Genomic DNA, 26,745 nt, shown 5'->3' with positions numbered 1-26,745 from the left:
TTCAGATATTTGGGAGTGGATGTGTCAGCGGATGGGTCTATGAAAGATGAGGTGAATCATAGAATTGATGAGGGAAAAAGAGTGAGTGGTGCACTTAGGAGTCTGTGGAGACAAAGAACTTTGTCCTTGGAGGCAAAGAGGGGAATGTATGAGAGTATAGTTTTACCAACGCTCTTATATGGGTGTGAAGCGTGGGTGATGAATGTTGCAGCGAGGAGAAGGCTGGAGGCAGTGGAGATGTCATGTCTGAGGGCAATGTGTGGTGTGAATATAATGCAGAGAATTCGTAGTTTGGAAGTTAGGAGGAGGTGCGGGATTACCAAAACTGTTGTCCAGAGGGCTGAGGAAGGGTTGTTGAGGTGGTTCGGACATGTAGAGAGAATGGAGCGAAACAGAATGACTTCAAGAGTGTATCAGTCTGTAGTGGAAGGAAGGCGGGGTAGGGGTCGGCCTAGGAAGGGTTGGAGGGAGGGGGTAAAGGAGGTTTTGTGTGCGAGGGGCTTGGACTTCCAGCAGGCATGCGTGAGCGTGTTTGATAGGAGTGAATGGAGACAAATGGTTTTTAATACTTGACGTGCTGTTGGAGTGTGAGCAAAGTAACATTTATGAAGGGATTCAGGGAAACCGGCAGGCCGGACTTGAGTCCTGGAGATGGGAAGTACAGTGCCTGCACTCTGAAGGAGGGGTGTTAATGTTGCAGTTTAAAAACTGTAGTGTAAAGCACCCTTCTGGCAAGACAGTGATGGAGTGAATGATGGTGAAAGTTTTTCTTTTTCGGGCCACCCTGCCTTGGTGGGAATCGGCCGGTGTGATAATAAAATAAAAAAAAAATATATATATATATATATATATAATATTATATATAAGAGTGAGTGGTGCACTTAGGAGTCTGTGGAGACAAAGAACTTTGTCCTTGGAGGCAAAGAGGGGAATGTATGAGAGTATAGTTTTACCAACGCTCTTATATGGGTGTGAAGCGTGGGTGATGAATGTTGCAGCGAGGAGAAGGCTGGAGGCAGTGGAGATGTCATGTCTGAGGGCAATGTGTGGTGTGAATATAATGCAGAGAATTCGTAGTTTGGAAGTTAGGAGGAGGTGCGGGATTACCAAAACTGTTGTCCAGAGGGCTGAGGAAGGGTTGTTGAGGTGGTTCGGACATGTAGAGAGAATGGAGCGAAACAGAATGACTTCAAGAGTGTATCAGTCTGTAGTGGAAGGAAGGCGGGGTAGGGGTCGGCCTAGGAAGGGTTGGAGGGAGGGGGTAAAGGAGGTTTTGTGTGCGAGGGGCTTGGACTTCCAGCAGGCATGCGTGAGCGTGTTTGATAGGAGTGAATGGAGACAAATGGTTTTTAATACTTGACGTGCTGTTGGAGTGTGAGCAAAGTAACATTTATGAAGGGATTCAGGGAAACCGGCAGGCCGGACTTGAGTCCTGGAGATGGGAAGTACAGTGCCTGCACTCTGAAGGAGGGGTGTTAATGTTGCAGTTTAAAAACTGTAGTGTAAAGCACCCTTCTGGCAAGACAGTGATGGAGTGAATGATGGTGAAAGTTTTTCTTTTTCGGGCCACCCTGCCTTGGTGGGAATCGGCCGGTGTGATAATAAAATAAAAAAAAAAAAAAAAAAAAAAAAAAAAAAAAAAAAAAAAAAAAAAAAAAAAAAAAAAAAAAAAAAAAAAAAAAAAAAAATATATATATATATATATATATATATATATATATATATATATATATATATATATATATATATATATATATATATATATATTATTTTTTTTTTATTATTATCACACTGGCCGATTCCCACCAAGGCAGGGTGGCCCGAAAAAGAAAAACTTTCACCATCATTCACTCCATCACTGTCTTGCCAGAAGGGTGCTTTACACTACAGTTTTTAAACTGCAACATTAACACCCCTCCTTCAGAGTGCAGGCACTGTACTTCCCATCTCCAGGACTCAAGTCCGGCCTGCCGGTTTCCCTGAATCCCTTCATAAATGTTACTTTGCTCACACTCCAACAGCACGTCAAGTATTAAAAACCATTTGTCTCCATTCACTCCTATCAAACATGCTCATGCATGCCTGCTGGAAGTCCAAGCCCCTTGCACACAAAACTTCTTTTACCCCCTCCCTCCAACCTTTCCTAGGCCGACCCCTACCCCGCCTTCCTTCCACTACAGACTGATACACTCTTGAAGTCATTCTGTTTTGCTCCATTCTCTCTACATGTATACATATATATATATATGTATGTATGTATGTATGTATATATATATATATATATATATATATATATATATATATATATATATATATATATATATATATATATATATATATACAGTGGACCCTCGACCAACGATGGCATCGATTAACGATAAATCTGACTAGCGATACATTTTAACGCAAAAATTTTGCCTCGACTAGCGCTTAAAAACCCGACCAGCGCTATTCGTTCCATACCATACGCGTCCACTTTGGCCTGAGCGCGCCTCACTTGTCCCTTGGGTGCCAGCGTTTACAAGCCAGCCAGCCACCGCGGTCGCTTCCAAACATACAACTGGAACATTTCATATTATCACAGCCTTTTTAGTGATTGCACCTGCAAAATAAGTCACCATGGGCCCCAAGAAAGCTTCTAGTGCCAACCCTACAGCAAAAAGGGTGAGAATTACTATGGAGATGAAGAAAGAGATCATTGATAAATATGAAAGTGGAGTGCGTATCTCTGAGCTGGTCAGGTTGTATAATAAACCCCAATCAACCATCGCTACTATTGTGGGCAAGAAAACGGCAATCAAGGAAGCTGTTCTTGCCAAAGGTGCAACTATGTTTTCGAAACTGAGATCGCAAGTGATAAAAGATGTTGAGAGACTTTTATTGGTGTGGATAAACGAGAAACAGATAGCAGGAGACAGCATCTCTCAAGCGATCATATGTGAAAAGGCTAGGAAGTTGCATGACGATTTAATTAGAAAAATGCCAGCAACTAGTGGTGTGAGTGAATTTAAGGCCAGCAAAGGTTGGTTTGAGAGATTTAAGAAGCGTAGTGGCATTCATAGTGTGATAAGGCATGGTGAGGCTGTCAGTTCAGAGCACAAATCGGCTGAAAAATATGTGCAGGAATTCAAGGAGTACATAGACAGTGAAGGACTGAAACCTGAACAAGTGTTTAATTGTGACGAAACAGGCCTGTTTTGGAAGAAAATGCCAAGCAGGACGTACATTACTCAGGAGGAAAAGGCACTCCCAGGACATAAGCCTATGAAAGACAGGCTTACTCTGTTGATGTGTGCCAATGCTAGTTGTGATTGCAAAATGAAGCCTTTATTGGTGTATCACTCTGAAACTCCCAGAGTGTTCAGGAAAAACAATGTCCTCAAGGCTAATTTGTGTGTGCTGTGGAGGGCAAACAGTAAGGCATGGGTCACTAGGGACTTTTTCTATGACTGGTTACATCATGCATTTGCCCCCAATGTGAAAAATTACCTAATTGAAAAGAAATTAGACCTTAAGTGCCTCCTGGTATTAGACAATGCTCCTGGTCATCCTTCAGACTTGGCAGAGCGACTTTCTAGGGACATGAGCTTCATTAAGGTGAAGTTTTTGCCTCCTAATACCACTCCTCTCCTGCAGCCCATGGACCAGCAGGTTATTTCCAACTTCAAGAAACTGTACACAAAAGCTATGTTTGAAAGGTGCTTTGTAGTGACCTCAGAAACTCAACTGACTCTAAGAGAGTTTTGGAAAGATCATTTTACCATCCTCAATTGTGTAAACATTATAGGTAAGGCTTGGGAGGAAGTGACTAAGAGGACATTGAACTCTGCTTGGAAAAAACTGTGGCCAGAATGTGTAGACAAAAGGGATTTTGAAGGGTTTGAGGCTAACCCTGAGAATCCTATGCCAGTTGAGGAATCCATTGTGGCATTGGGGAAGTCCTTGGGGTTGGAGGTTAGTGGGGAGGATGTGGAAGAGTTGGTGGTGGAGGACAGTGAAGAACTAACCACTGATGAGCTGCTAGATCATCTTCAACAGCAAGAGGGCACACCTGAGGAAACTGCTTCGGAGGAGGGGAGAGAGAAATTGAAGAAGTTGCCTACTTCTAAGATAAAGGAAATGTGTGCAAAGTGGCTTGAAGTGCAAACCTTTTTTGATGAAAATCACCCTGACACAGCTACTGCAAGCCGTGCTGGTGACTATTACACTGACAATGTTGTGAACCACTTTAGGAAAGTCATAAAGGAACGAGAGGTACAGGCCTCTATGGACAGATATGTTGTGCGACAGAAGTCCAGTGACTCTGAAGCTGGTCCTAGTGGCATTAAAAGAACAAGAGAAGTAACTCCAGAAAAAGACTTGCTGCCTCAAGTGCTAATGGAAGGGGATTCCCCTTCTAAACACTAACACCTCTCCCCTCCTCCCATCCCATCAATCATCACCAGATCTTCAATAAAGGTAAGTGTCATGTAACTGTGCATGTAATCTTCAGTTTGTGTGTATAAAAATTAATATTTCATGTGGCAAAAATTTTTTTTTTTTCAATACTTTTGGGTGTCTTGCACGGATTAATTTGATTTCCATTATTTCTTATGGGGAAAATTAACTTGACTAACGATAATTCTGACTAACGATGAGCTCTCAGGAACGGATTAATATCACTGGTTGAGGGTTCACTGTATATATATATATATATGGTATACAAAAAGGAGATTTTGCAATATCATCAAAATAGAAAATTTGTGCAAGGATTACTGGGGACCAATATGGTGACAAGTGGCTGGCACCATTATCTCTAAGCTATGGATCTTATAAAAAATATATATCTTAAGCCCTATACAGGAGGGTCCCTCTTCACAGCACTTTGCTTTTCAGCATTTCGCTTATACAGCAGTTTTCAATCATATCCATTCTTCATTTATTCAGGCTACCTATGATAAATATATTCACCACTCGCTATAAGCTAAGTACAAAAATATTTTAAGGTAAGTAATGTGTGTGTACTGTATGTACTCGACACAGGCTTGTGAAGATACAGCACTAGTAGAGGTCACTGGATTGCTCCTCAGTAATCATTACAAAAACATGAAACAGATATAACACTTATAAACATCCTAAAACTGCACCATGCTGTTGCAAATCACACTGCATCTATAGGTTTGGGGTAAACAATACAGTATATAAAATAAAGGTAAATAATATATAAAACTATAGTATATAAATATGTATATCTTAAACCTTACATAAGTATCTTTTTCACTTTTCTTTTGCCCTATCTGCCCTGCTTTATACAAGATGTATATTATAGTCTACAGGGATCAGGTACATCTATATGCAGATACAGGCATACTGTATACAGAAAACTGTGCTCTGCAGAGTTGTTAAAGTTTAAAATTCTCGAAAAAAAAAAAAATAACTGTTATTTGATAAAACTTTGATTGCAAGTTTCAACTTTTATAAGGAAGATATTAATTTTAGTCAATACTGTGTCCAAAATTAAAAGTTTTAAATCATGAGAAGTCAGATGAAAACAACTCTGAGACAGCAGAGTATTAATACATATATAGTACAGCATATCCACACATTAATAAGAAGTAACAGTTAGGGTTCATTACTACGTACAAATTTCCACAGGCACTTGCTGGACGGAGTTGAGATGAAGATCAAGGCAAGTCAGAATTACACTTAATCTTTAAGTCCATAAATATACTGTAATATCTTTTCCCCAAAACTTCTGGATTTATTAATTACCTAAAAGTTACTAAAACCTGAGAAATTCTGCACCCTTTCAAAAAATAGTAAATAAAATTAATAAAGGAGGAACTATAGTCCTATATACATCTGGCATATAATTTCTAGAGAACTATAAACAATAAAGCCAATCTTATATGTATCCTCTGTATAATTTATTCCCATGTTAAATTCACAACTGAAGCTTGTACCACATCACTACTATGTATCACATGGTCCATATATATCCTACAAATAGGTACAAGTGCACAATTTATAAATAAAATTCACAATTACACAAGAAAATTAAATTATAATATCTTGCTGTGTTATAAAACAGCCTCTGAAAAACTACATGGGCAAGAGAATAAAGTGTATAAAAAACTGAATGGAAATTTTAATTCACAGTCAGTTCAGATAATTTCCGAGTCAACCAGCCTTGCCTAATACACTATTTTATTAGAAAAATCAAGAGAATAATATACTTTTTTAACAACACTAGATATTTATTACTCTTCACTTATGGAATGACCTCTGATTTCCATGCAACCTTGCGGCACGCATGTACGCGGTGCATGTAACTTACAACAGACAGAAAAGACACTGCAATGAGGAGGAGTCCAACTGAGAGTGTTACAACATCAAAGGCATCCTGCGTTTTGAGTTTGTGGCCATACATACTGAGGAATTTCATGATGACAGCATTAGTCCATCCAAATCCTTCCTGGGTTTTGTATTCACCTCCTCCTCCACTCTTACCAATTTCAGTTACAATATACTTTTCAAACATATTATGTGGGGTGGTATTTAAGTAGGTCTGGAAGACATTCAGTACCCATTTTTGAGCATATGAAAAGGCAAGATTATCAGCTTGAGGACTGTATTTTTGTGCCTTGTATAATCCCAGTACTATTAAATACTGTAATGGAGCCCATCCATTAGGAAAGTCCCACTGCTGGCTTGAGTTGAGCAGTGATGTTGGGATACCCCCTGGATAATTACTAATGTTGTTCCTGTCTAGATAGGCAATGACATTTTCTATAATAAACTTTGGAGTTCTCTCCTTGCCATACATTTCTGCCCATAAAGGCATTAAATTTGAGGGATAAAACCCAGGAATAGGTTCTTTTTTAACCACATTATAGTCCAACCACACCCCATCACGATCACTCCAGAAAATACGGCTAATAGTTGTGTTAGCTTCATCTGCCAAGGCTTTGTATAAATTATGTTTAGAATCATTTCCTAATATTTTAAAAAAATCAGACAAAAGCTTTGCATTCAAGCCCATTAAGCTATTGAGACATACTGGGGCTATTGACAAGGTATTAATATCTGTTATGTTGAGTGTACGTTCCCCATCTGCTAAAAACCACCGAGTGGAAAAATCCCAACCACTTTCAGCAGCTGACTTTATGCCAGAAAATATTTTTGACCTTTCTTCTTCAGCTCTGCCTTTCACAAGATTATCATCCTCATAATATGACTCAGGTCTTGGATTTGTTGTATTAACTCTATATTGAAACAATCTGTAAGGTTTATCATCCATCGTGACAATTATTGATCTGTTGTTTTTCCAGAAATTGTACTCTTTCTCCAAGATATCAACAGAATCCCTCAAAAAAATTATATCGTTAGTGTATTTCCAGTACAAATCTACCATAGAAGTCAAAAATGGTGGTTGAGATCTTCCTAAATAATACTTTCTGCTACCATTGGGAATATATCCAAGCTCATTTACGAGATGCAAGAAATTTTTTATCATGCCTTCAGCTGTTGCATACATTTCAGAAAGGAGAAGACCTTCAATGATCCAGTATGAATCCCAGTAATATAACTCCATGAAACGTCCTCCAGGTACAATGAAGGGGTTTGGAACATAAATTTGGGAGTACAAACTGTTATTAACTTGCACATCTCTTGACAGTTTCCTTCCTAGCACCTTCCATTTTTTGTTGATTTCAAGAGCCCAGTCCCTCAAAGGAAGATCATAAATACTGTAGATAAACTTTGGATGTACTTTCCAGTCATCAGGAATCCAGCTTTCAAATTCTGTGCCAGGCTTATCAAAATTTTCCACAATAAACTTCTTCATTTCAGCTTCAGATGGATGATCCTGTGTGTTATTTAATAAAGTGCTGAATCTTCTCTCTATTTCTTCAGGAGACCTCCTGAGTTTCATGTCTACAAAATATTTACTATCATTAAAGACTTTGGCCAAATTCACATAATGAAGGAGTTTATAATTACAAAATATTTTGCAAGCATCCATTGCCTCTTTATCATTGCTGATAATAGCATTATCTACTTTTGTAACACATTTCACCCAACTACAGTGCACCACAATAAAAAAATATAAAACTAGATGACCATAGCCCAACATCCTCTTGCCTTAATCTCCACATTTCTGGAAAAAAGAATTAAAAAATTTTAAGACAAAAAAGAGGGATAAAGCAGACTAGTAAATATCAAATTATTAAAACTCCAAATCAACCATAACATTGTCTTAAAAATGGGATAGTACGTTTTGAAAAAAAACACAGAGAGCACTTTTAGATGACCAGCTCCTACATTATCCGGTTCAAAGCTAGTTACTGCAGAAACGTTCTTGATCTACTAGATTCGTGTTTGACCTGTTTGTGGCCATGACATTTAGTCTTATAACTACACACACAAAAAAAATAAAAATGCATATGTAAATGTAAATGACAACAGATAATTTATTCAGATTAGTCTGAGTTAGTTACCAGGATAATCCAAGAAAGCCAATTGGCAGGGCTTATTTCCATTAGGTCCTTTGATTCTCACCTCCCTGCATGCCACCCACAAGATTTAGTTAATACCCAGGCACCTACTTACTAGGTGCAAAGGCACAACAGGTGTGTAGAAACACCCACAATTTTCACTTGTGCTGTTATCAAACCCAGGTCCTTTACCCGAGAGCCAAATTTTGACTACCAGCCTGTACTCGCCTAATTGTGGTTGCAGGGGGTCAATTCACAGCTCCTGGCCCCTGTATCATATTAGTCATTTGGACACATCTGGTACTAATATACTGTACCCCCCAGCATAGTAAGCTAGTGGAAACATAAACATATATGCAGTTTAATGTGACCCTTTATTGACAATGTTTCACCCACACAGTGGGCTTTTTCAAGTCACACACAGATCTGTGTGCGACTTGAAAAAGCCCACTGTGTGGGCAAAACGTTGTCAATAAAGGATCACATTAAACTGCATATGTGTTTATGTTTCCATTGTGTCGGAATTTTATACCATTTATTTTCATAGTAAGCTAGTTTAGATATAATATTTTGGTGAAGCGATAAACCCACGTGGGTCAGTCAGTGCAGTAAGGACTGGAGGCTTAATCCTCCATTTTGCTATGGAAAGAACCTTGCTTAGATGAGCACAGTAATACTCCACTTTTATGTGTGGGGAAGCTTGTACCAGGGAGTGTGGGGAGAGGTGCTTTTATTAAGAAATAAAAAGTGACAAAGACATCTAACTTAAATTCTGAAACTGGCACTGTGTATCAACTGGTATATCACCAATGGAAATAAATCACTGACTTTTCTGCGAGGCTATTCTTTTTTTTTTTATATTTTATTTAAAACAATGCAATACAAAGTGGTATAACTATATTAAAAAGGTACACAGAAACAGATTAATACACAAGAATCCAAAATGACCCTAAACACTTAATATCCACACCATACATTACAGTGGTATTACACTGTCACACACACCATACATTACAGTGGTATTACACTGTCACACACACCATACATTACAGTGGTATTACACTGTCACACACACCATACATTACAGTGGTATTACTGTCACACACACCATACATTACAGTGGCATTACACTGTCACACACACCATACATTACAGTGGTATTACACTGTCACACCATACATTACAGTGGTATTACACTGTCACACCATACATTACAGTGGTATTACACTGTCACACCATACATTACAGTGGTATTACACTGTCACACCATACATTACAGTGGTATTACACTGTCACACCATACATTACAGTGGTATTACACTGTCACACCATACATTACAGTGGTATTACACTGTCACACCATACATTACAGTGGTATTACACTGTCACACCATACATTACAGTGGTATTACACTGTCACACCATACATTACAGTGGTATTACACTGTCACACACCATACATTACAGTGGTATTACACTGTCACACACACCATACATTACAGTGGTATTACACTGTCACACACACCATACATTACAGTGGTATTACACTGTCACACACACCATACATTACAGTGGTATTACACTGTCACACACACCATACATTACAGTGGTATTACACTGTCACACACACCATACATTACAGTGGTATTACACTGTCACACACACCATACATTACAGTGGTATTACACTGTCACACACACCATACATTACAGTGGTATTACACTGTCACACACACCATACATTACAGTGGTATTACACTGTCACACACACCATACATTACAGTGGTATTACACTGTCACACACACCATACATTACAGTGGTATTACACTGTCACACACACCATACATTACAGTGGAATTACACTGTCACACACACCATACATTACAGTGGTATTACACTCACACACACCATACATTACAGTGGTATTACACTGTCACACACACCATACATTACAGTGGTATTACACTGTCACACACACAATACATTACAGTGGTACTACACTGTCACACACACCATACATTACAGTGGTACTACACTGTCACACACCATACATTACAGTGGTATTACACTGTCACACACACCATACATTAGTGGTATTACACTGTCACACACACACCATACATTACAGTGGTATTACACTGTCACACACACACCATACATTACAGTGGTATTACAGTCACATACACCATACATTACAGTGGTATTACACTGTCACACACACAATACATTAGTGGTATTACACTGTCACACACACACCATACATTACAGTGGTATTACACTGTCACACACACCATACATTACAGTGGTCTTACACTCTCACACGCAACATTTGACATCCATTTTCATACACAAGTATTATTACCAACAGTGACTTTAAATTTCATCACTTCCCCCCCCCCTGGTGGCTAAAGCTCCCGCTTCACACATGGAGGGCCCGGGTTCGATTCCCGGCGGGTGGAAACATTTCGACACGTTTCCTTACACCTGTTGTCCTGTTCACCTAGCAGCAAATAGGTACCTGGGTGTTAGTCGACTGGTGTGGGTCGCATCCTGGGGGACAAGATTAAGGTCCCCAATGGAAATAAGTTAGTCCTCGATGACGCACTGACTTTCTTGGGTTATCCTGGGTGGCTAACCCTCCGGGGTTAAAAATCCGAACGAAATCTTATCTTAATTATCATGAAGCAAGAAACGTATGTAACAAGTCTCTGGGTAATTTACACACGTTACTATGCAAGACATTTGTAAGTAACCAAAAACTGTAACTGTACCTAATTAAACCTTGTTACGTACAGTACTAGTGATATAATAAACCTCGTCAGTATTATTTGGTCTGAGGAAGGGGGAAGGAAGCTCCAATTCCTTGTATCAAAAGCCCTTCACCGGCATCAGGGGGGTTGTAGGGAGACACTTTATCAACAACAACCATTTCCTGTTATGATTGATGCTCATGATTAATCTTATAGCACAGGCATAACATTCATCCCTTAAACGGTCACACTTACCAAAACATCAAAAAGAGGAAAAGGATATCATTACTGTGAGATAAAGAGTGATATTGAGGTCGATTATATAAATATTTACCAAGAGGCTGGAGCACTCTGGTGACTGCTGGTGAAGTTCCACCTCATTACCTTCATATTCACTACAACACTTCACTACCACTATTATTAATAGCCTTGTATGGTAAAAATAAATGCAGGAGATAAACGTAAAGCCAAAATATACATTACATACCGGAAGTTTTTGTAAAGCCCGTATTATGTTCAGTATATCACGTAAGCTAATAATTGCTAAATATTAGCAGCTACATTAAGTGTACTGATATTCCTGAAAATGATATATATGTGAAACTTATGTATGTATTTTTTTATTACTATATGAACAGTGTATTATGAAGCTACCCTGATCTATGTAACCTTTTGCAAGTTTATAAAGAGCTATCTTTAGCGAACATTGAAGCCATGAAGATCATCCTTGGATGTCCTTACATGACTAAATTACTGAACATACGGAAAGAATTTAATATCCCAAGCATCAGAAACAGAATCATCGAAAGAAATGCCCCCGTTAGTGTTAATATGATCAGGCAAGTACATTTAAATCCATGCAGAAAAGCCCTCAGGTGAGGGGTCCTCCACATTGTCCCCTCTAGGGGTGATCTAGGGAAGTGGACCACTGCTCCAATTCTCTGAATGCCTTCCATCCTCCCCACAGGTGCTGTATAATCCCTACGGGTTTAGCGCTCCCCCATAATAATTCCCTTCCCCCCTCCTCCACATGGATCACTACGTGGTATTATACGCTGGCTAGGTGTCAAGTGGGCAGTGTCCCGGCGGAGCTTTGCCCACTACTGTCGTTTTGATTGTCGTGAACGTTAGGCCTTGTTTTCCCGAGCCCATTAGGCCAGTTTTGTCACAGGATGTGACCCACACCAGTCGACTAACATCCAGGTACCATTTTAAACTGATGGACAGGGACAGTAGGTGTCTTATGGGAACTCGTTCCTAATGTTTTCCAGCCGTACCGGAGGAGATTCGAACCTCGGACCTCAGTGTGTGAGTTTAGTGGGCGGTAGTCAAAAGATTATAGACGTACATAATGGGCCCAGGGACTGGGCCCCAAAGTTTTGATAACAGAGCGAGTTATAAAGCGAGCTACGGGACACCTTTGGTATACATTTCTTACTGTCTTCCAATTATGTTCTTAAATTTGTACTGATAAAGTCACTGGATGGCGAAACCTCTACAAAAAAAAAAAAAGCCCAGATATTGCATAAGTGTCTAATTGATCTTCGTTGAGAATGTCAACATGGAGATAAATTTGAAATATATTTTTCTAAAATTCTTAATTAAATGATATATTTTTATTCTGTTGAGTTAAATCACACATAATTTTATTTTGCTTAGCTAAATAACATATTTTTCATACTGGTAAATTAAATCCACATACATTTTTGTTGTTGATAAAATGTATCAACGAGGCAGAGAAGCGGGAGACTACGTAAGTGATTCTCTGTTTTTCCCATAGATTTTTTTTGTAATTCCAGCCCCTGCGTTAAATTTATACTTAATAATATCTTGTGGAGTGAATAAGGCATGCAAACACTGTGTATACATATATGCAGGATGGTGAGATGCCGGACTTTGACTTCAATGGAGGAAATTCGGTGATAAGATCCAAGAAACTTGAGCCACCCTTCATTTGATCAAACCTGATTATCTTCCATTCCCAGGTCCTGTATGACCTTTACGGGTTTGCACTTTACCATGAAAACAATAGAGCAGTTGTTGAGATTTCGTTGACATGAATCGAGGGAGGTGCCTTTTTTTTTTCAGAGGGGCTGTTGAAGCAAGGAATTACAACTGTTCTTTCGATCATTCATAACACAAATGTCATTCCCCTACATGCGCTACAGCCCCTACGGGTTTAGGACCTCCCCCAGATATACTGAAGACGAGTGGCTATGTATACTCTGTTTACCGTAGTTACAAACATAGGTTGTATAGGGAGTAATTTTTTTTCTAGTAGCAATTAAGCTATTATAGGGCAAAAAAAAAAAAAACAGACTCCATGGGGGATTGAAAGGCTTAAAATTTCAAACAATACGACGTTTTATTAGACTCGTTTTACTCATGGGACCTATACTAAAATACCCCCAATAAAACGTTCTGGCGTTTGTATTTTGCGTCCTTTTGTATTTTCCAACCTGTCGTATCCCATACTATTTTTACTATTTCATGGGAGGTGCCTTGAAGGAAGACATTTTATTTTTATATAAAAAAATGTAGGTAGTAGGTTGGTAGACAAGCAATCAGCCAGGAGGTACAACCGTCCTGCCAAATGAATGTAAAACGGAAACCAGTAATTGCTTTGCATTATGATAGGATTGCTTGTGTCTTTTTTTCTCTCAAACACGCAAGACAACAGGTATATCTTGCTACTTCTACTTACACCTAGGTCACACTACACATGCATGTACACGCATTTGTATATAGGAGGCCTGGTCACAGACCGGGCCGCGGGGGCGTTGACCCCCGGAACTCTCTCCAGGTAAACTCCAGGTAAACACCCATCTGAGTTTTCTTCTGTTTTCTTAGTAGTTCTTGTTTTATATTCCTTTTGTCTCCATGAGGAAGTGGAAAAGAATTCTTCCTCCGTAAGTCATGTGTCGTAGGAGGCAACTGAAATGCCGGGAACAAGGCTAGTAACCCTATCTGTAAAGAAAAACTTTCGTTTTTCCTTATAGGTCACCCAGCCTTGGTGGGATACCACCGGTGCTTTGAAAAAAAAATATATATCGTGGGATATACTAGGTATAGGATATGTGATGAGATACTTTGCTTCATGTTTAATGTGATCGAACCATATTTAATTTATTAGTTTATTTTCAAAGGCGTATAATTGTATTAGGCCTGCTAGAGTGGAAAAAGAATCCTACCATCTTATATATTTACGAAGCTACGAGGAATGACATGATATCATATCTGAAACATTGAACAGGCTTCCGTTTTGCACTTATTACCGCTGTAACTTGTTAGCTGTCAAAACTTGTGACCCAGTCCCTGGACCCATTATGTGCCTCTGTAATTTGACTACCGCCACAGGATAGGTACGGGGTGCATAATAAAAATATTAAATTAGCGAGTATTCATGACCACGGAGTATCTCCCTAAATAGTTGCTCTCTGGGACCCGACTGAGGCAGTATTCTATAAACAATGTATCAGAAAACATTGACATCGAGTTGCTATTATCACATGCTTCAGTTACATAGCATTTGTTTATTTACATGCATGCATTTTTTGCAGTTAAATTCCACGAAGACCAGAGCATCAAAGGAGACATGGACAGCGGTGGGAAAGACCTTTGCAAAGAAAATACAGAAGATAGGGAAGAGAAAGAAAGACTAAAAATAACTAGGTATGTCTTCCTGGCTTGATGGTTAAGCAGAGTCGTCCATGTTAAATTCAGTTGCAATACTTCTGCTAAAATGAGCCTGAACATCTTGAAATAAATGTATTTAATTTATGTTAATACTAAATAAATTAGTTCTTCCTAAATGAGGTTTTAGCAAGCTTATAGGTGAGTTGCTAAATTATTTTTGGTGCAAACTTGAAACAAATTGTTGAGTTCATGGATGTCAACGATGTCTGTTACACTACTAGTTGTCCTGCAGTGTTCATCGTAGTATACAATAAAAATATTACTGAATCTCACAGGGTGCACAGGCTATATAGATATAAATATTTATGTAACGTGGTTTTTTTGCACTCCCATTTTCAAGTATTGAATATATGCTACACTGTATTCTTACTTTACAGTGGAGTCTGAATATTTTTGCTTGCCTTTTGTGTATCAATATGCTCTAGCGCTGCCGTCCACAAGATGAGTATGGGAGTACACAATTAACTAGCCGCTTCAGCGGCAAAATGTGAATAATCTATTAATGTTCTTATGCTCTATTACATTTCTTTCGCAGCTTGTTCCAGAAGTTCGTGCAGTCCTTTTCTGTGAGATATTTTTCACGCTGCTCCTTTGAAAAGTTCTTTGTTGAAAATGTTTTATTCACGGGAGATAGGAAGGACAGAATGAATTTAGATGTCCTGCAGATAAGATATGCTATTTTCTGCAGCAACAAACGTACGTTTATTGCAGATCCTCAGGATACCTGTAAGCATCTCTCATTTCTTGGGTTATTCCAAGAACCCACTGAGGATCAGTACAACAGTTTCCAGTATCCTTCACTCCTGGGTGTGATTTTCCTCACGGAATTAAATGCAAAGTCAGTTATCTACTCTAACTTCCCATCCCAATCTATAGTTCACCAGGACAGCGGATTACCAGGAACTTCTCACACTGATGGCATGATCGAGAAATGTAAGAAGTCGGGAACATCCTTCGCATGGCAGTATCCAGGCCGGGAGTCATTTGAGGCCTTTTTGAGTAAACATTTGATCATCACTCACAACATTTCTGATCAAGTGAGTCGAGGTAATCTGTTTGCAGCTTACACAACATTTTGTTGTGTGCATAACTCCCAAATTGCATTGGTAACGCCCATTTTATTTCACCTTTGGTCCTTGGGATTGGCCATAACCTATAAATTTGAAGATAGCTATGGAATTGCAGGATTACTCATACATAGTGGTGAAACCCAAGAATCATCTCCAGATGTTATAATCCTTGGGTATCCTCCCACTGCTGTTAAACAAGTTCCTCAGCCTGTTTGGTTGCCTAAACCTCATCCAGTGAACACACTCCAGCAGCCAACTTCTAGTCATAATGATCCTAGTTCAGAGGTTATACTTGATTCTCCGCCCATTGATCATTTAGCTGTGAGGTTACCAGTAACAGCCACATATAAAGCGCGAGCTTCTGTCACAAAGAACTCGGTGCAGAACACTTGGCAACACTCTGAACCGGATACCAGCAAATTTCTCCGGGATGGCGTCAATGTCCTGGAAAAAATTTGCTATTATCCTGGCATGCAGTCTCTGGAATCATTCTGCTCATGGCACTTGCAGATTACAGGGAAGAAAAATGACGTTGTCTGTCGCAAAGATTTCATGCTGTTTTACACAGCATTTTGTAAACAGCGTAACATGAATGCCGCTTGGTTGCCATTGGTTGTGTGGCACCTCTGGCGCTCTGGAGTTCTGGTACAAGAGAGAATTAGACGTAGTTTTGTGAATTATGTTCTTCTTGGAGTGAAGTTCCTGAATGTAGATGATACCGTGAAACAAACATCATGTCAGAAGATAAGAAAATTTCGACATACACATCATGAGCCGGCAGTTACTCCGGAAGAGCTTTCAATAAAGATGTTTTTCAACCAGATGGTAAAACTTACTGGAAACCCAAGGGATACTGTTAGCAGAAAAGTTCTGTTGTCAGAAATGAATAAGTTTTGGAAAGAAAAAGGTTTGCAGCCTGTACCTCCGCTTTTCACTGTCAGGTATCTAGCGTTGTTGGGATTCAGAGTGAAGACGTGCAGTTTCGTTCATTTTTCAAGGCATGTATTTCGTGGTTTATGCCTAGTGAAAAATAGGAGTGCGAATCTCAAAATGTGAAGGAAAAATCAGTAACATCCAAGTGATAATTATGAGCCTATCACTGTATCAGAAACTTCAACACAGATATAATTACGAGGATTTCAAAGAATTACCAAAGTATTATTTAGGAAGCAAATACAGCAGCCTCAGCACAGTGATGCTCAAAGGATGTATATAAACAGAAAAGTTAATTAGTGTCGCTGATTGGTAACTTACTCCAATGAAATTAAGGATTTACAAAGTTTTATAAAATAAATTGTTATATTTAATTTCGATATACGAATTTTAGTTTTGTAATTTGGGAAAATATTTAGAAAAGGAGATTCATATAACAAATTAGACACCATAATTATATTTAGTTCATAGAAATTTCAGATTAGCCTATAATTTTTTATTATATTGTAGCCTACTAGAGTTGTTTTAAATTTTTGTAAAATATTAGTTCATTGAGATTGTGCAGTGTAGCCCATTGTTTCCTTATATTTTTATATATTAAAAAAAATTCATATCTCTGAAAATGTTTCAATTCACTGGACGGGTCAGTTTTCGAAACCACGGTCTGGTTCTAGAATTACTAGCCTCTTGAAGTACTCTGGGATCGGATTTTCATCACACCATTGAATTGTTAGTCACTCATGAATTTTAACACACACACACACACACACACACACACACACACACACACACACACACACACACATATATATATATATATATATATATATATATATATATATATATATATATATATATATATATATATATATATATATATATATATATATTAATATATATATATATATATATATATATATATATATATATATATATATATATATATATATATATATTGAGTGAGATATAAGCGACTATTGGCAGAAAGGTGGGCTAGTGCAAAGATGAGTAGTGGGGGGGGTTGAAGAGGGTTGGAATAGTTTTAAAAATGCAGTATTAGAATGTGGGGCAGAAGTTTGTGGTTATAGGAGGGTGGGGGCAGGAGGAAAGAGGAGTGATTGGTGGAATGATGAAGTAAAGGGTGTGATAAAAGAGAAAAAGGTAGCTTATGAGAGGTTTTTACAAAGCAGAAGTGTTATAAGAAGAGCAGAGTACATGGAGAGTAAAAGAAAGGTAAAGAGAGTGGTGAGAGTGCAAAAGGAGAGCAGATGATAGAGTGGGAGAGGCACTGTCAAGAAATTTTAATGAAAATAAGAAAAAATTTTGGAGTGAGTTAAACAAGTTAAGAAAGCCTAGGGAAAATATGGATTTGTCAGTTAAAAACAGAGTAGGGAAGTTAGTAGATGGGGAGATGGAGGTATTGGGTAGATGGCGAGAATATTTTGAGGAACTTTTAAATGTTAAGGAAGAAACAGAGGCAGTAATTTCATGCACTGGTCAGGGAGGTATACCATCTTTTAGGAGTGAAGAAGAGCAGAATGTAAGTGTGGGGGAGGTACGTGAGGCATTACATAAAATGAAAGGGGGTAAAGCAGCTGGAACTGATGGGATCATGACAGAAATGTTAAAAGCAGGGGGGGATATTGTGTTGGAGTGGTTGGTACTTTTGTTTAATAAATGTATGAAAGAGGGGAAGGTACCTAGGGATTGGCGGAGAGCATGTATAGTCCCTTTATATAAAGGGAAAGGGGACAAAAGAGACTGTAAAAATTATAGAGGAATAAGCTTACTGAGTACACCAGCAAAAGTGTAAAAGTGTACAGGTACGGGTTATAATTGAAAGAATTAGAGGTAAGACAGAAGAAAAGTAGGATTACGGATGAGCAAGGAGGTTTCAGAGTGGGTAGGGGATGTGTAGATCAGGTGTTTACATTGAAGCATATATGTGAACAGTATTTAGATAAAGATAGGGAAGTTTTTATTGCGTTTATGGATTTAGAAAAGGCATATGATAGAGTGGATAGAGGAGCAATGTGGCAGATGTTCAAGTATATGGAATAGGTGGTAAGTTATTAAATGCTGTAAAGAGTTTTTATGAGGATAGTGAGGCTCAGGATAGGGTGTGTAGAAGAGAGGGAGACTACTTCCCGGTAAAAGTAGGTCTTAGACAGGGATGTGTAATGTCACCATGGTTGTTTAATATATTTATAGATGGGGTTGTAAAGGAAGTAAATGCTAGGGTGTTCGGGAAAGGGGTGGGATTAAATTTTGGGGAATCAAATTCAAAATGGGAATTGACACAGTTACTTTTTGCTGATGATACTGTGCTTATGGGAGATTCTAAAGAAAAATTGCAAAGGTTAGTGGATGAGTTTGGGAGTGTGTGTAAAGGTAGAAAGTTGAAAGTGAACATAGAAAAGAGTAAGGTGATGAGGGTGTCAAATGATTTAGATAAAGAAAAATTGGATATCAAATTGGGGAGGAGGAGTATGGAAGAAGTGAATGTTTTCAGATACTTGGGAGTTGACGTGTCGGCGGATGGATTTATGAAGGATGAGGTTAATCATAGAATTGATGAGGGAAAAAAGGTGAATGGTGCGTTGAGGTATATGTGGAGTCAAAAAACGTTATCTATGGAGGCAAAGAAGGGAATGTATGAAAGTATAGTAGTACCAACACTCTTATATGGGTGTGAAGCTTGGGTGGTAAATGCAGCAGCGAGGAGACGGTTGGAGGCAGTGGAGATGTCCTGTTTAAGGGCAATGTGTGGTGTAAATATTATGCAGAAAATTCGGAGTGTGGAAATTAGGAAAAGGTGTGGAGTTAATAAAAGTATTAGTCAGAGGGCAGAAGAGGGGTTGTTGAGGTGGTTTGGTCATTTAGAGAGAATGGATCAAAGTAGAATGACATGGAAAGCATATAAATCTATAGGGGAAGGAAGGCGGGGTAGGGGTCGTCCTCGAAAGGGTTGGAGAGAGGGGGTAAAGGAGGTTTTGTGGGCAAGGGGCTTGGACTTCCAGCAAGCGTGCGTGAGCGTGTTAGATAGGAGTGAATGGAGACGAATGGTACTTGGGACCTGACGATCTGTTGGAGTGTGAGCAGGGTAATATTTAGTGAAGGGATTCAGGGAAACCGGTTATTTTCATATAGTCGGACTTGAGTACTGGAAATGGGAAGTGCAATGCCTGCACTTTAAAGGAGGGGTTTGGGATATTGGCAGTTTGGAGGGATATGTTGAGTATCTTTATATGTGTATGCTTCTAAACTGTTGTATTCTGAGCACCTCTGCAAAAACAGTGATAATGTGCGAGTGTGGTGAAAGTGTTGAATGATGATGAAAGTATTTTGTTTTTGGGGATTTTCTATCTTTTTTGGGTCACCCTGCCTCGGTGGGAGACGGCCGACTTGTTGAAAAAAAAATATATATATATATATATTTATATATATATATATATATATATATATATATATATATATATATATGTATACATATATATATATACATATATATAAATATATATATATATATATATATATATATATATATATATATATATATATATGTAGTGCCGAATATGTAAAACTGGTCAATTAGCAAGAACTCTTTTAAAATTAAGTCCTTTCTAAAATTTTCCCTTGTACGTTTAAAGATATTTTTTTTTTCATTAATGTTAATGTAAAAAAATTTAATTTTGCACCAAAAGAATCTTAGAAAACGTACCTAACCTTATTATAACAAGAACAATTTATTTTAACCTAACCGAACTATATATATTTTAGATTTGTTTACAATAATTTAATACTAAACAAACACAGTGAAATGTATTTTTTCGTTAGGTTCAGAATGATTTTGGCGAAATTATTGCATACACAAATTTTCACTTGTCCTATATGGCAAGATGAGCGTTGCTATTTAAGCCAAGATCGCAAGTTCTGCCTATTCGGCACGACATTATATTTGTTATATATATATATATATATATATATATATATATATATATATATATATATATATATATATATATATATATATATATATATATATATATATATATATATATATATATATATATATATATATATATATATATATATATATATATATATATATATATATATATATATATATATATATATATATATATATATATATATATATATATATATATATATATATATATATATATATATATATATATATATATATATATATATATATATATATATATATATATATATATATATATATATATATATATATATATATATATATATATATATATATATATATATATATATATATATATATATATATATATATATATATATATATATATATATATATATATATATATATATATATATATATATATATATATATATATATATATATATATATATATATATATATATATATATATATATATATATATATATATATATATATATATATATATCGTGCCGAATAGGCAGAACTTGCGATCTTAGCTTAAATAGTAACGCTCATCTTGCCATATAGGACAAGTGAAAATTTGTGTATGCAATAATTTAACCAAAATCATTCTGAACCTAACGAAAAAAATATTTTTATTGTGTTTGTTTAGTATTAAATTATTGTAAACGTATTTAAAATATATTTAGTTTGGTTAGGTTAAAATAAATTGCTCTTGTTATAATAAGGTTAGGTAAGTTTTCTAAGATTCTTTTGGTGCAAAATTAATTTTTTTATATTAACACTAATGAAAAAATAAATCTTTAAACGTATAAGAGAAAATTTCAGAAAGGATTTAATTTTAAATGAGTTCTTGCTAATTGACCAGTTTTACATATTCGGCACTACATATATATATACTTGACGTCACACAAGGATGTGTGATGTCACCGTGGTTGTTTAATATATTTACAGATGGGGTTGTAAGAGAAGTAAATGCGAGGGTCTTGGCAAGAGGCGTGGAGTTAAAAGATAAAGAATCACACACAAAGTGGGAGTTGTCACAGCTGCTCTTTGCTGATGACACTGTGCTCTTGGGAGATTCTGAAGAGAAGTTGCAGAGATTGGTGGATGAATTTGGTAGGGTGTGCAAAAGAAGAAAATTAAAGGTGAATACAGGAAAGAGTAAGGTTATGAGGATAACAAAAATATTAGGTGATGAAAGATTGGATATCAGATTGGAGGGAGTTAGTTTAATATGTTTATTATGCACCCCATACCCATCCTGTGGGCGGTAGTCAAAAGATTACAGAGGTACATAATTGGTCCAGGGACTGGACTCCAAAGTTTTGATAGCTGAGCAAGTTACAGAGGTAATGAACTCACAATTTACAAAGGTAATGAACTCACAATTTACAAAGGTAATGAACTCCAGGTAGGTCTGGTCACAATCATGACAAGTTACAAAGGTATTTACAGATTACAGAGGTACGTAATGGGTCCAGGGACTGGGCCCCTAAAGTTTTGATAGCTGAACTAGGTACAAAGGTAATGAGCTCACAAGTTACAAAGGTAATGAATTCTGTAAGAATGGTTACTTACGTTTATACATGGCTACAATCATGAACAAATTATAGTGTAATGAGCAATTCACACTTCCACACCCGGTCACAACTGGAATGAGTTATTGGTGCAAATATTGATTATTGAGTCTCTCTCTCTCTCTCTCTCACACACACACACACACACACCTGTGACGAGCGGGGTCCCACAGGGGTCGGTCCTAGGACCAGTGCTATTTTTGGTATATGTGAACGACATGACGGAAGGGTTAGACTCAGAAGTGTCCCTGTTTGCAGATGATGTGAAGTTAATGAGGAGAATTAAATCTGATGAGGACCAGGCAGGACTTCAAAGAGACCTGGACAGACTGGACACCTGGTCCAGCAAATGGCTTCTCGAATTTAATCCTGCCAAATGCAAAGTCATGAAGATAGGGGAAGGGCACAGAAGACCACAGACAGAGTATAGGCTAGGTGGCCAAAGACTGCAAACCTCACTCAAGGAGAAAGATCTTGGGGTGAGTATAACACCGAGCATGTCTCCGGAAGCACACATCAATCAGATAACTGCTGCAGCATATGGGCGCCTGGCAAACCTGAGAACAGCATTCCGATACCTTAGTAAGGAATCATTCAAGACACTGTACACCGTGTATGTCAGGCCCATACTGGAGTATGCAGCACCTGTTTGGAACCCGCACTTGATAAAGCACGTCAAGAAACTAGAGAAAGTACAAAGGTTTGCGACAAGGTTAGTTCCAGAGCTAAGGGGAATGTCCTATGAAGAAAGATTAAGGGAAATCGGCCTGACGACACTGGAGGACAGGAGGGTCAGGGGAGACATGATAACGACATATAAAATACTGCGTGGAATAGACAAGGTGGACAAAGACAGGATGTTCCAGGGAGGGGACACAGAAACAAGAGGCCACAATTGGAAGTTGAAGACACAAATGAGTCAGAGAGATAGTAGGAAGTATTTCTTCAGTCATAGAGTTGTAAGGCAGTGGAATAGCCTAGAAAATGACGTAGTGGAGGCAGGAACCATACACAGTTTTAAGACGAGGTTTGATAAAGCTCATGGAGCGGGGAGAGAGAGGGCCTAGTAGCAACCGGTGAAGAGGCGGGGCCAGGAGCTAGGACTCGACCCCTGCAACCACAAATAGGTGAGTACAAATAGGTGAGTACACACACACACACGCACGCACACACACACACACACGCACGCACACACACACACACACACTCACACTGACACACACACACACACACACACACACACACACACACACACACACACACACACACACACACACACACACACACACTCTCTCACACTCACTCACACACACTGACACACTCACACACACACACACACACAAACCTCCTGGAGTTTTATGACAAGGTAACAGAAGTAAGACACGAGAGAGAGGGTTGGGTAGATTGCGTTTTCCTAGACTGCAGGAAGGCCTTTGACACAGTTCCCCACAAGAGATTAGTGCAGAAGCTGGAGGATCAGGCACACATAAAAGGAAGGGCACTGCAATGGATAAGGGAATACCTGACAGGGAGGCAGCAACGAGTCATGGTACGTGAAGAGGTATCACAGTGGGCGCCTGTTACGAGCGGGGTCCCACAGGGGTCAGTTCTAGGACCAGTGCTATTTTTGATATATGTGAACGACATGATGGAAGGAATAGACTCTGAAGTGTCCCTGTTCGCAGATGACGTGAAGTTGATGAGAAGAATTAAATCGGACGAGGATGAGGCAGGACTGCAAAGAGACCTGGAGAGGCTGGACATGTGGTCCAGTAACTGGCTCCTCGAATTCAATCCAGCCAAATGCAAAGTCATGAAGATTGGGGAGGGGCAAAGAAGACCGCAGACAGAATATAGGCTAGGTGGACAAAGACTACAGACCTCACTCAGGGAGAAAGACCTTGGGGTGACCATAACACCGAGTACATCACCGGAGGCACACATCAACCAAATAACCGCTGCAGCATACGGGCGCCTGGCAAACCTGAGAATAGCGTTCCGATACCTCAATAAGGAATCGTTCAAGACACTGTACACTGTGTATGTTAGGCCCATACTGGAGTATGCAGCACCAGTCTGGAACCCACACCTGGTCAAGCACGTCAAGAAGTTAGAGAAAGTACAAAGGTTTGCAACAAGGCTAGTCCCAGAGCTCAAGGGAATGTCGTACGAGGAAAGGTTAAGGGAAATCGGACTGACGACACTGGAGGACAGAAGGGTCAGGGGAGACATGATAACGACATACAAGATACTGCGGGGAATAGACAAGGTGGACAGAGATAGGATGTTCCAGAGAGGGGACACAGGGACAAGGGGTCACAACTGGAAGCTGAAGACTCAGACGAGTCACAGGGACGTTAGGAAGTATTTCTTCAGTCATAGAGTTGTCAGCAAGTGGAATAGCCTAGCAAGTGAAGTAGTGGAGGCAGGAACCATACATAGTTTTAAGAAGAGGTATGACAAAGCCCAGGAAGCAGAGAGAGAGAGGATCCAGTAGCGATCAGTGAAGAGGCGGGGCCAGGAGCTGAGTCTCGACCCCTGCAACCACAATTAGGTGAGTACAATTAGGTGAGTACACACACACACACACACACACACACACACACACACACTCATACACACACACACACTGACACACTCACACACACACACACACACACGCAACCACAAATAGGTGAGTACACACACACACACACACACACACACACACACACACATTTTAGTTTAATATCTTTATTATGCACCCCATACCCATCCTGTGGGCGGTAGTCAAAAGATTACAAAGGTACATAATGGGTCCAGTGACTGGACCCCAAAGTTATGATAGCTGAACTAGTTACAAAGGTAATGAACTCCAGGTAGATCTGGTCACAATCATGGCAAGTTACAGAGGTAATGAATCAGCCTCATTCCTATACATGTTTACAGTCATGAACAAATTACAAAGTAATGAACCACTGATACGTCCACACCTGGTCACAATTGTAATGAGTTATAAATACAAATATTAAGTGGATCATACACCCACACTAGCGCGCGCGCACACACATACACACGAGGGCGCACGCACGGACATATGCACAGGAGCGTACAAATATATGCATACATACAAGGACGCACACCCACACACCAACACCCACACACGCCCTCACACACACCCACCCACCCACACACCCACCCACACACACACACACACACACACACACACACACACACACACACACACACACACACACACACACACACACACACACACACACACTCACATGGTAATGCATTATTTACAGCTAGCAAAGTCAGGGTATTTCTCCAGAATGGTCTGTAATATACCACTGTGGATAAAATACTTTGCCATTTCTTGAACATTTCTGAGTGAGTTTTCTAAATTCATTAATTTAATCACACTCCAGTACATAATGACGCAGGGTGTGACAATAGTCCATCTGGCAAAGTTTACATTTCGTTTGGTCTACATCTGGTGGTGGTGATTTAACCTGCCATAGATACTTGTAACCCAGCCGGAGCCGGGCAGTAGAGTCTGCTTATCTTGTTGGATGCACCATAGACATGTGGCTCCTCCTGCATGATGGAATGATGATAGATGGACTGACTTGTGTCAATCTCCCTAAGTCTTAAGTCAATAAAGTTCAGTTGAAGTTCTTTTCGTATTATTGTTCTCAAACTGCTAACTGACAACCCAAGATTGTAATCTACCCCCTCTTTGAAAGCATACAGCTTAGCCAATTTATTAGTTCTATCATGCATGTGAAGACCAATGTGAGATGGAATCCACAGCATGTGCACTCTGACTCCGCTGTCCACAATCTTACCATACCTATGTCTGGCTTCTGACACAAGCATGCCACAATTTATACTTAATGAGTTGAGAGCATTTATGGATGACAGAGAATCAGTTACAATTAAAGTGTCAACCTTAGATACATGGACACATTTGAGTGCAAGGAGTATGGCAAACAGTTCTGTTTGAAGGGTAGAGGCCCAATTATTGATGCGTGCTCCAATTTCTTTATGAGAGCCATCACTCTGTGTGACAACAGCAGCACTACCAGCTGCACCAGTGGACTGGTGAACAGAACCATCGACGTAAATAATTTGTGAAAGAGTGTTCTGTGTGACTAAGTTATCAATACAGCTTAAGGCATCATGTTTGGCTTCAAGACGAAGCTTTGGTTGTGATTTAAGAAGAGTTGGGGGGAAATGGAGGAATGGTAGTTTGGAATGGGGTAATATCCCATGGAGCAGGGAAATGTCTCTGTTGTCCAACTTGAT

At 38.8% G+C, this 26,745-nt stretch overlaps 3 protein-coding genes across 4 annotated transcripts in view; 1 reads left to right on the top strand and 2 right to left on the bottom strand.

Annotated features, from left to right (window-relative positions):
* Nucleotides 1-11,619, bottom strand: part of LOC128684533 (uncharacterized) — a 33,338-nt gene extending 21,719 nt beyond the window's left edge. Inside the window, exon 1 of the mRNA XM_053770776.2 lies at nucleotides 11,559-11,619. The gene's annotated coding sequence lies outside the window, so the exon portion shown is untranslated. The remainder of the gene's footprint in view (nucleotides 1-11,558) is intronic.
* On the bottom strand, nucleotides 4,324-11,579 carry LOC128684532 (trehalase-like). Of its 2 annotated transcripts, none has more exons than XM_053770773.2 (2): nucleotides 11,480-11,579; nucleotides 4,324-8,137 (listed from the first exon to the last, which is right to left on the bottom strand). In XM_053770773.2, the coding sequence occupies exon 2, from the start codon at nucleotides 8,111-8,113 to the stop codon at nucleotides 6,251-6,253; it is 1,863 nt and encodes a 620-aa protein (XP_053626748.1). In that variant the 5' UTR covers nucleotides 8,114-8,137; nucleotides 11,480-11,579; the 3' UTR covers nucleotides 4,324-6,250. The 2 variants fall into 2 exon arrangements, with proteins under 2 accessions (XP_053626748.1, XP_053626749.1); XM_053770774.2 differs by lacking the exon at nucleotides 11,480-11,579 and adding an exon at nucleotides 11,268-11,412.
* Nucleotides 11,620-12,953: 1,334 nt separating the features above from the next.
* On the top strand, nucleotides 12,954-17,535 carry LOC138854576 (uncharacterized). Its single transcript, XM_070098536.1, has 3 exons — nucleotides 12,954-12,977; nucleotides 14,785-14,896; nucleotides 15,456-17,535. Exons 2-3 carry the CDS (start codon nucleotides 14,820-14,822, stop codon nucleotides 17,044-17,046), a joined length of 1,668 nt encoding a protein of 555 aa, XP_069954637.1. The 5' UTR covers nucleotides 12,954-12,977; nucleotides 14,785-14,819; the 3' UTR covers nucleotides 17,047-17,535.
* The last annotated feature ends 9,210 nt before the right edge of the window (nucleotides 17,536-26,745 follow it).

This window comes from Cherax quadricarinatus, chromosome 4, assembly GCF_038502225.1.
Source record: "Cherax quadricarinatus isolate ZL_2023a chromosome 4, ASM3850222v1, whole genome shotgun sequence".
Taxonomy (NCBI): Eukaryota; Metazoa; Arthropoda; class Malacostraca; order Decapoda; family Parastacidae; genus Cherax; species Cherax quadricarinatus.
The sequence above is the reverse complement of the archived record's forward strand: the minus strand, read 5'-3'. Positions and strand labels throughout refer to the sequence as shown.

Excerpts from the sequence above, each read along its gene's own strand:
- LOC128684532 (XM_053770773.2), bottom strand. The coding sequence starts at position 8,113 with ATGTTGGGCTATGGTCATCTAGTTTTATATTTTTTTATTGTGGTGCAC.
- LOC138854576 (XM_070098536.1), top strand. The coding sequence starts at position 14,820 with ATGGACAGCGGTGGGAAAGACCTTTGCAAAGAAAATACAGAAGATAGG. Across the intron at positions 14,897-15,455 it reads GAAAGACTAAAAATAACTAG|CTTGTTCCAGAAGTTCGTGC; the intron begins GTATGTCTTCCT and ends TTTCTTTCGCAG.